The sequence below is a fragment of the Malania oleifera genome, chromosome 8 (genome assembly GCF_029873635.1).
Source record: "Malania oleifera isolate guangnan ecotype guangnan chromosome 8, ASM2987363v1, whole genome shotgun sequence".
Taxonomy (NCBI): domain Eukaryota; kingdom Viridiplantae; phylum Streptophyta; class Magnoliopsida; order Santalales; family Ximeniaceae; genus Malania; species Malania oleifera.
The window spans coordinates 93,542,324-93,554,750 of NC_080424.1; the positions used below are offsets into that span (position 1 = coordinate 93,542,324).

General features: G+C 33.1%; 2 protein-coding genes across 3 annotated transcripts in view; both read right to left on the reverse strand.

The window, feature by feature from the left end:
• Positions 1–783: 783 nt before the first annotated feature.
• LOC131161332 (probable E3 ubiquitin-protein ligase ARI1) lies at positions 784–9,268 on the reverse strand. Of its 2 annotated transcripts, XM_058117027.1 has the most exons (7): positions 8,859–9,268; positions 7,757–7,789; positions 7,359–7,635; positions 4,777–5,257; positions 2,254–2,799; positions 1,809–1,957; positions 784–1,716 (listed from the first exon to the last, which is right to left on the reverse strand). In XM_058117027.1, exons 1-7 carry the CDS (start codon positions 8,979–8,981, stop codon positions 1,667–1,669), a joined length of 1,659 nt encoding a protein of 552 aa, XP_057973010.1. In that variant the 5' UTR covers positions 8,982–9,268; the 3' UTR covers positions 784–1,666. The 2 variants fall into 2 exon arrangements, with proteins under 2 accessions (XP_057973010.1, XP_057973011.1); XM_058117028.1 differs by lacking the exon at positions 7,757–7,789 and having other exon boundaries at positions 7,359–7,649; positions 8,855–9,262.
• Positions 9,269–11,551: 2,283 nt separating this feature from the next.
• Positions 11,552–12,427, reverse strand: part of LOC131161333 (small ribosomal subunit protein uS9c) — a 46,955-nt gene continuing 46,079 nt past the window's right edge. The window contains exon 3 of the mRNA XM_058117033.1: positions 11,552–11,843. The gene's annotated coding sequence lies outside the window, so the exon portion shown is untranslated. The remainder of the gene's footprint in view (positions 11,844–12,427) is intronic.

A 12,427-nucleotide genomic window follows, 5' to 3' on the forward strand; every position in this document is an offset into this window, starting at 1 on the left:
ATAATAAATGTATTATAAAATAGATAAAAATTTTAATAGTACTTTTTACTTATCATGATAACAAATTAAAGAAGTAATTAAAAATAATATCTTTTTCACAATAAATGATAATTGAGATATTTTCATATCTTGACTATCCATGAGGCTAGAGACCTTTCCTTAATTCTAAACCTCCTATGATAAATAATTATAAGATTTAAATCTCATAGATACTGTCCCTATCTTTTATTATTATTGTTGTTGTTGTTATATATAAGGAGTGTAAGTGAGTCAAATTTACTCTCAAGTCATTGAACTCAACTCACTCTACAAACTTAATCTTACTTTTTGAAATACTTGAGTTATTTAATGAATTGAATTCAAGTTTTGTAATTCTATTCACGAGCCTAATTAAGTTTTTGTAATTTTACTATTTTAGTATTCTAATATAGTCATGATTATAATGAGCTTTTGTAATTTTTTTTAGCAAAATAAAATTTTTTTGGCAAGAGCTTTTGTAAATTTATATTATTTTTATATTATCCAAGTCATATGATTATGTTATTCGTGTATTTAAAATTATATATACATTATATTATATTTATATTATTTTTTGTTATTTTAGTATCAATTTGTAATATAGTCCATATTTAACTCAATATGTTGAAATATTGGAACCTGATGAAACAAAACATTATTAAACTCGAATTGGACACAGCTATAAGCTCTTAAAACAAAATATCTATCCCAAACTTGCAGCAATCGTGAGTGGAACATAAGTGCACCTTGGATAAGCCTGCTACCTAGCAACTCAACTTGAACATTTTGTATTGTTAACCCGAGCAAATTTGCCCACAAGTTACAAAATTACAAATAGCGATCAGCTGAGCTTGGCCCTGCTGCTCGTTTTGCACCAGACCACGTCTTTGAAGATTACTCGCAACTTGCAGCAAAGCATTCTCAACAACAGATAATTTTAAAAAGAACCAAAAACTGAAAAAGCGATTACTGCAAATGTCAAAACTCAAACAGTAACATTGACCCCCTCTGGAGGATACTCCATAATGGGCCCTCTTTGTAATAGAATCATCTGAATGACTGAAAAATATTGTGGTATGAATATAGATCTCTCTCTCTCTCTCTCATGTGACAGGGGCTCCATGTCAAAATGGCCAGATGATTATAATGGGCAACTGCACTTAATTTATATATTTACATTGTAAAGTAAATTCAATTTAGGGCTTGAAAATTTGTTATTGGCTTTCAAACTCCATCTGTCAACAATCAATCTAAAAAGGCTTTGCTTCTTCGCCCATATTCAGATTTGTTCGTCAGGACTAAGTCACAAGTGACTAAAGAATCTGCCTTTAGCTCTGTGGCTCTAGCTGGCAAGGGGCAAGGATAGAAAGAAGTTCCCAAATGCAACCTCTTGAGATAAAACCTCTTCCAATTAATAGTTCTCTACCCGCAGAACCACGAAACTGCTACCTCTCGTTCCTTGTCTTCTTATCTGATTTACTTTCCGACCCTTTACCTCTATTTTTAGGGATTATGATCAGCTACTGGCACACCAAAAAGAATAGGCTTTTTGGAGAAGAGTACCCATGGTCAACAGAACTCTCAAAGCAGGAAAAAGACCGACGAGTTCCTAAATATCTTTATATACACCTGTGTATCAGTAGTAGCTCTAGAAAGATGTGTTGGTCGTATTGTTCTTCAAATTTGCTTCCAGTAGAACTATCATTGAGGAAAAAGAGTTAGAGAATGTTGTAGCAGTTTATGGTTCTACCCAACAACAAATAGCAGAAAAGGGGATTTAGTGTCAATACCATTTACAATGGAATTACTTTCAGCATTGCAGGAGTTGGCATTCCTAAGAGGGAGTTCTGAAGCTTTCTCCACACCATGCGACTTATAAGGAGCTATGTAAATTTTCTGCTGGAGGGAATCTAGTAAATCATTCTCAATGCATTCATACCTACATACAATAAATGCACAAATAAGTTTTCACATAACGACTACAATGCACTCCGGAAAAATAAAAAGCAGGATAATAAAATTTATTTCATTTTAGATAATGGGGAAGATGCAAATTCAGGAGTTAGGGAATGAACTGTCATCTCATCCCTACATTAATATACTTGGTTGATTTCACCATTGTTCAATTTCACGTGAAGGGGTTTATCTAAAGCCATGGTCATTAAAATTGAAGATTCCATACCCATGCAAATCCTAACTGCATTATGAGAAATCGAAATTTTTTGGGATACTTACAAATTTTTGCAGAGGTTATTGACAACCTCTGACAGATTAATTATATTCATTCTGGCCTCCATAACTTTATCTTCTGCATATGTATCAAATGGCTCTTCTAAAAACATTGAGAGTTTCTCAACATTTCCCTCAAGCTGCTGCTGCTGGTCCTCAAAAAAGTTCCGTTTTATTTCCCTTTCCTCTTCCGTCATTTCCTTTCTGAACATGTCACCAAACATGTAAAATGCAAACACATACGAATATGAGATGATGCGCCTTGATCTGAAGAGTCTGTGGAGTCCATTTGTTACCCAGCTAAAATCTTTAGACCTTGATTCTTTTTCTTCCAATCTTAATGTCTTTTCTAAAATGGTGTTCCTCAGCTTAGATTCAAGCTTGAAAGAATCTGTATGAGCCTTGAATCGATTGTGATAGTGGATGTAACGCAAGAGGTCTTTTTTTGAAGACTCGACTTTCTTCAAATGGTCCTCACTGTAACGACCACAACCATGACCACTAATCGTAGTCCACGTATGCTCTACACCAGTAGCACCACCACAATGCCAACTGCATAAAGAAATTAAATTTTATAGCATGAAGCCCAGATAAGATGCTAGAATTTTCAGCATATAAAATAAACTAATAATATCATATTCACAGCCACCAGGAATCAAACACAAAAATACTAAATGAGAAAGTTCTACTAGCACGGAAGGATTATCCCATTAAGCATTCAAGATTGCAAGGCTGATTCCATACAAGATGCATTAATCCTTATGGGCACTAATTATCCAAAGAATGGAACCAAAAGTCCAGCTTTCAAAGCAGAAATCATTGACTTCGAGCAACAATAATGTCCAACCTGGTGCTTACTTTTTAACCCTTAAGAGGATGAGGGGGAAGGGCATATTCAGATTCATTGAGGGAAAAATTTTGGTCTATGTATCAGAGTATTGAAACCACAACCAAATAAAGGAGTCATATTGTAATAAACTGAGGAAATGGCCATCTCATGCTCAGCTCATGAAACCCCACCAATGAGTCTATGCATACACGTCACTGAATTTGAGGTTGCTTTTTTCTTTCTCTCTCTTTTCTTTAGGAGGGGATAGGGGGTATAAGGAAGGAGGATGGGGAAATTGGATTCATCAGGGTAAAAAAGTTGGTCTATGTTCCTGCTCCTAGCATCTGTAATTACAATTAGAAAAGAGGAGTCTCAACATAATAAATAAAGGAGATGATCAATCCCTACATCGCTTAGAAAACAAATGTGTTTACATATAAAAAAATAATGTAAAATAAAAGAAAAGATTCCATTTCATGGGTCATCCACATATGCCCTAAATGCTCAACTGTTGAGCTGCAAGCAACTGTTAAATGTGGCTATCCCTAGTAAACACGAAATTGCAAGCTATCTTAGCATTTGTGAGGGATGATGTAATAGTTTAGGTGCTATAAAACAATGTGGTATTATCATAAAAGTTATACCCTGCATGCACATGCACCCCCTCTTAATTCTTTTATTATTAAATAAATTTTATTGGATCAAATATTTTCTCTATCTATCTTCTATTGTTCGTTTGACTTTTAATAATAACAACAATAAAATTTATGTTGATGAAGATAACCAGTATACCTCATACGAATTATACTCTGCACACACACACACACCTTTAACTAATTTATCATATAGTAAATTTAATTTTAATCAAATATTTTCTCCACCTTTTCCTATTTACAATAATAACGACAACAGCTACTATACCAACAGAAGTAACTATGATGATGATGAAGAAGAAGATAAATCAATTTGAAGAATATTTGAACAATAAGGAAAGTGGTAAAAAAAAATTTCTAGGCCCAGCTGTTAATTGTTTTGGCCCTAATTGGCTAATCAATGATTTAACCAATGCCTTGACCCACGGGTCAAACCAACCTGATGTTGTTTTAAAACCATGGCTGCTCAACAGCACTGCTCATAGAGAAGGTTTGTTATATAATGCATTGAAGAATTGGTTGTAATAAACAAGACACACTTCATTAGCTTGATCATCAATAAACATATGTTCTAGAATTTAACTACTTAACTGCTTTAACATACCTTGCTAGGATCAGTTTAGGATCAATCTTGTGGAATCATAATTATTTCTTAAAGGTTGCTTGGCATGAACGGTTATCCAATTCAAAATACATAGTTTTATCATTCAGATAAAAATGATCACAGAAGCGGACATAGATTTTGATTTACAGTAAATAGTAGCTAGCTGATACCAAATTAAACCTGCCAAAAGAAAAGAAAAAACCAAAAGGAAAAGAAAATTCACAAGCCAAAAATGCCATATAGACAAGAACAAAACACAGTTTGCCAATCCAAGCACAAAACACAGTTTGCCGATCCATGGCAAGGTCAAAAACAAAATTTAATCCAAAAAGGGAAAATGAACTGGCTATCTGGTCAAGTATACAACACAATAAATAAAAGAGAGTGTTCAAAAAGAGAAAAATGTTTAAATTGGAGGAAAAAGCAGAGACCAGAAATCTCACCAAAATGCTTGCCCACAGATACACCTTACTAGGTTGCATCCTCCATTTTTTTCCACTGGTTTGAGACATTTTGGACAGGGCTTTGTGTTGACTGTGATCCAGTTAACTGTCTCCGACTCATCCTGGCATTTCTTTCTCCAAAGCTCCCACATGAGACAAGAACAAGGCGAGTGTGTTTCAGATGAGCAATTAAAACAGAATTGCAGACTGCAAACACATTCAACTTCACACAATTCATCATCCTCCACACGAATTGCATTTCCACAATGGGGAACACTAGGGCACCATTTGACCCTTCTATTATCATCAATATATGATTCTAGTAGAAAACGATCAAATTTCTCAGCCAAATCAGGGTCCTTTGTACCAACTAGATCTCTAATTATTGTCTCATAACATATAGCATTACACTTGTGTGCCATGCACCTAATGCGTTTGCTCTGACCTTCATTTATCTTCACAATAAAATGCCGTGTCCAACCTAAGCAAAGACATATAACAACCATGAGACCATACTTTCAACTTTTTGATACGTGCTAAAATAAAGAAATAAAGAGTTGGGCCACACACACACACACACATGCATGCAAGGCATAGAACTAGCAATCCAAACATCCAGAGACATTAGGTTTACATGCTATGTGCCAATTATAATCCAATTTCATTCAGGAATTGAATTCACTAGGTTCTAGCTTTATAACTCAAAATTTATTATATTTCTAATCTTCGTGTCTGCAATCAATTTCTATCTCAAGTGTTATGCTTCAATATATACTTTTATGTATAGGAAAAATATATATGGCCCATTTTCACATTCAAGAATAGTAATGCTAAAAAGAAGTTTGGAACATCTATTAAAAACTATTATGCACCATAATTTTCACATTTGAGGAAATGCACCCAAAAGGGGGAGAAAATTTATTTTTTGTAGAAACAGAGATACAAGGATAAATGAAAAGATATTCTGGAAAATAAACTTCTGAAGGTGGCCAAGTCCTTAACAATAAGAAGGCATATAAACAAAGAGGAAGTCTTGCCAACCCAACACAAGCCAGGAGCATAGCAACCTGAATTAGCAGTTCCAATTCCAACAAAAGTTTGCCAAGGATGATGAATCATATCAAGATTGTATCGCTCCCAAGAATCACCTCTAATGTTTTTTTCTTTTTTCTTTTAATGTACTTCATGGAGGTATAAAAATCATTTGACAGGATCAATGTAAAAATAACAAATAAAAAACTCAATAGACTTTTTATGGAAAAAAAAAATCTCCAAACTATATGTTCACTCTAATAGAAATAAGAACTGAAGCACGGGCTTGTGGCCTAGCAGCCCATCAGCAGGCACCCCCACGGAAGGCTAGGGTTCAACTCCATTCAAGGCAATGTTTTGTGCATGCATGTGTCATGTGTGTATGTGCCTATTATTTATATATATATATATAGCAATGTTTTGTGCATGCATGTGTCATGTGTGTATGTGCCTATTATATATATATATATATATATAGCAATGTTTTGTGCATGCATGTGTCATGTGTGTATGTGTATTCGCCTATTATTTATATATATATATATATATATATATATATATATATATATATATATATACACACACACATATATATATATATAAGTTCTCAATTGAGAGGTATGACTTACACTAGACAATCAACAGAAAAGAAAAAAATGTCTCAGATTAAAAATCAAATCTCCATCGGACCACTAGGACTAAAACAAGATTCTGTTGAACAGAAAAGGGGAGGGAGTTTGAAGCACATGGAAGTAGTAGGCATGCTGAAATGGGGCTCTGAATGGTGTGAGGAATGGCAGCTAGGATTTGAGGCTCTACGTATAGGTTTAGGAGACTATGGGCATTAAACAAGAGTTTTTGTTATTGGAGAAATTGAGGAATTATACTTGAATCAAATACAAAATTTGAAAAAGTTAAAGAATAAGGGTATTAGAAGAATAATAGAAACTTGCAGATCCACCAAGGGTTTTTGAGTTACAACAACCAGGAAATCCACATGGAGAAGAGAAAGTACCAGTGCTAGAAATTCTTATTCATTAATCTTCTTGAAATCAAAAGAATACAATCCTTTACATAGACTCCTAGTTTAGGTATTAACTAGGCCTACTAGGGCCCTTAAAACTTGATTGGGTAACAAGGAACTTGACTTTGCCTCCAAGCACATAATTTGACAACTAGAATGACTAAGGACTCTTTAAAAAATATCCTCAATCTACCACTTTCAACTAACTCCACTAGTAAAATTGGTTTTTTAGAAAAAAATAAGAAATAAAAAAAGTAGCCCTTCCATTTTTTTACTGCCAGCTGCCTTGTCTTTTCAACCAAGCAATGACATTCTAAACAAGAAATTGACCCAAGCATCAAATTCCAGTGGCAATGAGTTCTAGTATTTAAAGCACTATCACAGCATACTAGTGTGTTATCATGCATAAGCCTGTGCAAGGGCAGATTTTCCAATAAGAGTTATAAAAATTTATATAAGAAGTTTCGTTTGCAAGATTCTGTGGCTATGAACAAGAAGCTTGAAAGAAACTAGAACAGTAGCTTACAATTGTTGCAAAAGTAGTGGCCGCAGTCCATCCTAGTGATTTCTGCAGCAGTTACTTCCTCTAGGCAGATATTGCACATCACTATTGAGGAAAACTGTTGGGAGAACTCATCATGCTCCACCACTGTTACACCTGCACCCGCAAATAATTTATCTTTCCCTCTCTCTACAAACACTGCGATGACCTTGTCAACATCCCAATGGTGATGAATGAGTAAAGTCCGTGCCTGGTCCTCCCTCAGCGACAGCAAGTCCATTACTCTATGCAAGTCTTCTCTCTGCATGTTTGAAACTAAAATTTGATATTCATGTGGCTTAACTCAGTAAAAAAAAAAGGGAAAATGTACAATTAATGCAAAAGCATAATTGGAGTGCAAAATTTTTTAACAGATGTCTAACCTGTGCAGCCAAAAGAGACTCTTTTGTAATTACCTGCAAAAAAGTGAAAGAGAGTTACAAAACAAAAGTTTGTCCAGTTGCAGAGGAATGTCTAGAAAGAAACAAAATTTATAAGTTGTCATATTTGCTTTTGGGATAAACAACATTTAATTTTAGCTGTTGAACTTATTACAAATTTTGACTATTTGGATATCAAAAATAATTGTGTGTTTTAGAATTTTCTATTACTATTTTGTCAAAGCAACCAAACCAGGCATTAAAAAATTATTAGAAAACCAAGTTAATCTTAACAAATTAATCACATTTTCTCAAAAAATCTATTCATGCACAAAATTGGGACTTACAAAACCCTATAATTCTATGCTCTGCCTGCAATCGTTCAACCAATAGGCAGGAGAGCCTCTGGATCTGCCAGAGTGACACTAAATTTCTGCCAATTCGTATTAGCAACATTCAATTCACCAAGAAAACTTTTGAAAAGAAGAAGTCAATTTTCTTCCTTCCTTCAATCTCATATAAAGAACAACATTCCTACCACGTAAAATGGATGATCAAACAAGTCTTTCTTAAAATTAGAAGAGGGACTTTTGCGTTGATTAACCGAACTCAAGCCTTGATGTTTCAATAGTTTTTAACAACAATAGTCGATCCTTCACAAACTACGAAATCTAGTCATCATCATTCTAGCTATACCCGTATCCCTCCGCTCGGTTGCTGTCATCAGTTTATCACTCCCTGTACAGAAGAACATGATACAATTACCCCAGCAAATTCCTCGCTTTGATTGGCACGACCCCAAATCACGAAACAATATATTCACGCTAACAGACCAAACTAAGTTCTTACACAAACCCTCTGCTCGGGCCTCGGATGCAGAGAAAACAATGGAAACAAAAAGAACCTAAAAAGAGAACGAAATCTTCAGTTAATGTATTCTATGATTTCGTTTTCAAAGTCAAGTCTTCACTAACTATCACTGGCAACCAAACCAACAACGCAATGAAAAAATTTTTAAAAATTAAAAAAAAAAAAAAAAAATACACACACACACACACACACACACATATTCAACCCGTCAAAAAAATTCTCTTCCCTCACTCACCTGACTCGCCGGACCGCGCCCCCTGTGCAACCGGTCCTTGTCCCCGTCGTCGTCTTCCAAGGGCTCCATAGAATCCTCGAAGTCGTAATAGTAATCATCATCGCCACTGAAGTAGTCGTCCATCGGAAACCCAACGCGGATGTAACAGTAACAGCTAAAAAAGATTATGCGAACGAGTTCCGGGGAAGATGAATTTTCCAGGAAAAAAGAAAAAGGATACAAGAATTTGCTGCTAATCTTGAAGAGGAACAGAACTACTGAGACTGCGGATTCCCCTACAGGGATTTTACAAGTATACTGTCGAGTGAAGCAAACAGGCAAGCGTATCAACAGCGTTCTGCGTTCTTGATCTCTCGCTCTCCGTCTCTCACCGCTTTCTAATTTCCGGTGCTATGAATTTATATGGAAAGGCTCGATTAAAAAATTAATGCCTTAATAGAAAAACGGCGAGGAATTAGCGTTTGTGCCGTTATCTTTGACGTCGTTAGTTTTCCCAAAATTTTATTTTACAAGTCTTAACTTTAAATTTTGAGAAAAAAATATATAATTTAATTTCTATAAAATTGTATTAATCTCCATATTTCTAATTAAAATTCACTTCATAATTTGTATTATAAAAAATTTACCATATGATTATAAATTCTTTTTATTTAGTTAGACTCCGTCTAAAACTTAAAATATATTAGAAAAAGAAAATATAGTGTTTGATCACTTTTTCTTCTACCTCACTCTTACTTGATCAATCAAAATAATATTATAATAACTAATGATAATTCAATAAAATGTAATGTTCGGTATATACTTTGTGTATACATTGACGAGTTTCATTAGTGTTGTTAAACTTAATTTGAATGATATATTTAATTTTAAGAAGTATTCATATGAATTTCAATACATTGGGAGAATCAACTTGATTAAAAAGTTTAAATTATTAAATTTTAAGTCTCATTCTTTATGTAAGTTGTTGATATGAGACAATTATTGTAATTAAAATTTTAAACAATAACTTTTTCTCAAAAACATCTATTTGAGAGTTAATTCAATTCTATAATATCATGTTTAAATTGGGAAATGGAATAAGATAGGAAATAAATGAAATAGAATTTTTAATCGTAATTCTAATGATGAATTCGATTCATTCTGCCCAGTTTCATTATATATATCAAGCGTGTAATAATAGTTAACCAAAGATGCCGCCTTCGTTCACACTTGCTCCGTCGACTTGCTTCTCCTGCGTGTATTCTTAATACCACAGCCTTTCAAAAGGAACAAATTGAAGAAAATGAAATCTCTTTTATTTATTTATGTTTTTTCCATTAGGAAAAGCGAATGTCATTATCAGTTTGAATTGGTTTAAGATAAATGATGCATTTTCTATTTCAAGAAATGGCTTGGACTAAATACAAAAAATTCAATAAAAAAACATCTCTCTACTTTCTTCTTCTACAACTCTAAACTTTTGTCAACTGTCTATTTTCATCTTCTTTAAAAAAACAATTAAAATCTGAGTTGAAAATTTAATAATTAATACACACAGATACAAACTCTAATTTTACATTTTGCACTAGAATAAAAAAAAAGTTCACCACTTAACTTTTTCATGTTCTTCATTTATTGTTATTTTTTTTTTGTTTCATTCTATTTTTATAAACAAAACTATATATATATATACTGTGTGTGTTTGTACACTTGTAATTAACGGTAGATCAAGGGTCCAAGGTGAAATACTAATTCTAAGAAGAAAAAACAAAAGCTCGCATGTAATTTAAAAATGTGTTGTGCTACTTTTAAATTGTAACATATTGATGGGAATCAACATCCGCATCGAGTATCTTTCGCAAATATTGTGACATGTGTATGACCACCCAAAGTCCACAATTGGATGTGAACAATACGTTTTCAAAATCTCAATAAATTGGGATCACTAAAATATGTTTGCGATGTTCATGCTTGGTTAATTCAATTCTTTCCTTAGATTGTGATATTATGTGCACTACAAAGAGAGTAAATCATAGGACTAGTGCTGCTTAGAACCGTCCTACATCACACATGCATCATAAGATTAGGAAACCAGATACAACATATATGCTTTGTATTTAAAAAATAAATAGTCTATTCAATAATATGTATAGAAAATATATAATTGAAAAAACACAAGCTGCAATTTTAAGATAAAATATTGATAAAAGAGAACATTTAATTGATGAAGATCTGACCTCACTCTTTAGAAAAACATAATAAATATGTTCTATAAAATAATACCAATAAGAATGATTAATGGACTTCAAAAGAAAACATTTTAAAATTTAAGATACAATATCTAGCTGCCCAAAATTTTCAATTAAATTTTAACTTAAAAACAGTATAAATTAGCGTTGATAGATGAGATTTGGATAAAGTTTTACGCATTATGTTGTTTTATTTTCAGTGGGTGCATCACTTAAGTAAGAATTGGAATAATTATTCTATGCAAAATCTATCATCTTAATTCATATTGTGCATTGAAGAGACAAAATAAAAATATAAACATACAAGAAATTTTATCCAACATATTCTCATTCTCACTTTGTTCTCTAATTTGTGTCAAAATTTACTATGGTACTCAACTTCAGTCTTTTCAAATGGAGCTGCCCCTCCATTTGAAAGTCCTTCCCAATCCCATAATTTGTGTTTTGAGGCAGGAGGAATCAATATTTCCAGCTTACTACATCTTTCTTTTCTTTTCCTTTTTGAAGAAATTCCATACAGCAAAACAAACATGATGGTTAAGACAAATAATATTACAGTCGGCATAAAGTTTTTTAACCCAAAGACAAGGACTAAGGTATTGTAACGTAACGACTGATGCGCCCACAAGACTCGTTCTTGTATTACTTGTTTTGGCATGACATACATATTCGTTTCCAAAAGAATAAAATGGGATAGGGGAAATGAATTTGGCTCTAGTCATTTTCCCTTGGATTATGGTGCATCCTTCTTCTCCGCCTGAGTTGGCATAGAATTTTTGTTGTGTAGAAAAGGCAAACGAAAAACAAAAATCAGGTCATGTGAGATTATCGATGCATCTTTTCTTCTACTTTTTTTTTTTTTTTTACAAAAATAAAATAAAATATTAAATTGAAGGAGAATCAATGAGTACCTAAAGAGATATTCCAATAGCTAAAATTGGAGAATTTTATACTCCAAATTTTACATTCTTATCTTGAAAACATAACAAGAGATCTAAAATGGAAAATGACTAACTTCAATCCAAGATGCAAGCACGTACTTTCTTCTCAAAGCATGGTTACAACACTAAGTATATAAGCTTTTGGCGACTATCCATTTTAATTTTTCTATTAAAAATATTATTGAACTTTTAGTTGAGAAGTTTACTATGTATATTCATCAATCATAACTGAACCAAATTCAGCACATGACTTTCATACTTATTTAATTTTTTTTTCTATTTCACGCCATTTTTATACATTTCATTCAACAAACCAAACATGTAAGAACAAAGCTGATAACAAGTATAAACCAGATAAAGTAATTAGTAAATTCATCTTAAAAGCATTGGAAGTTAAAAG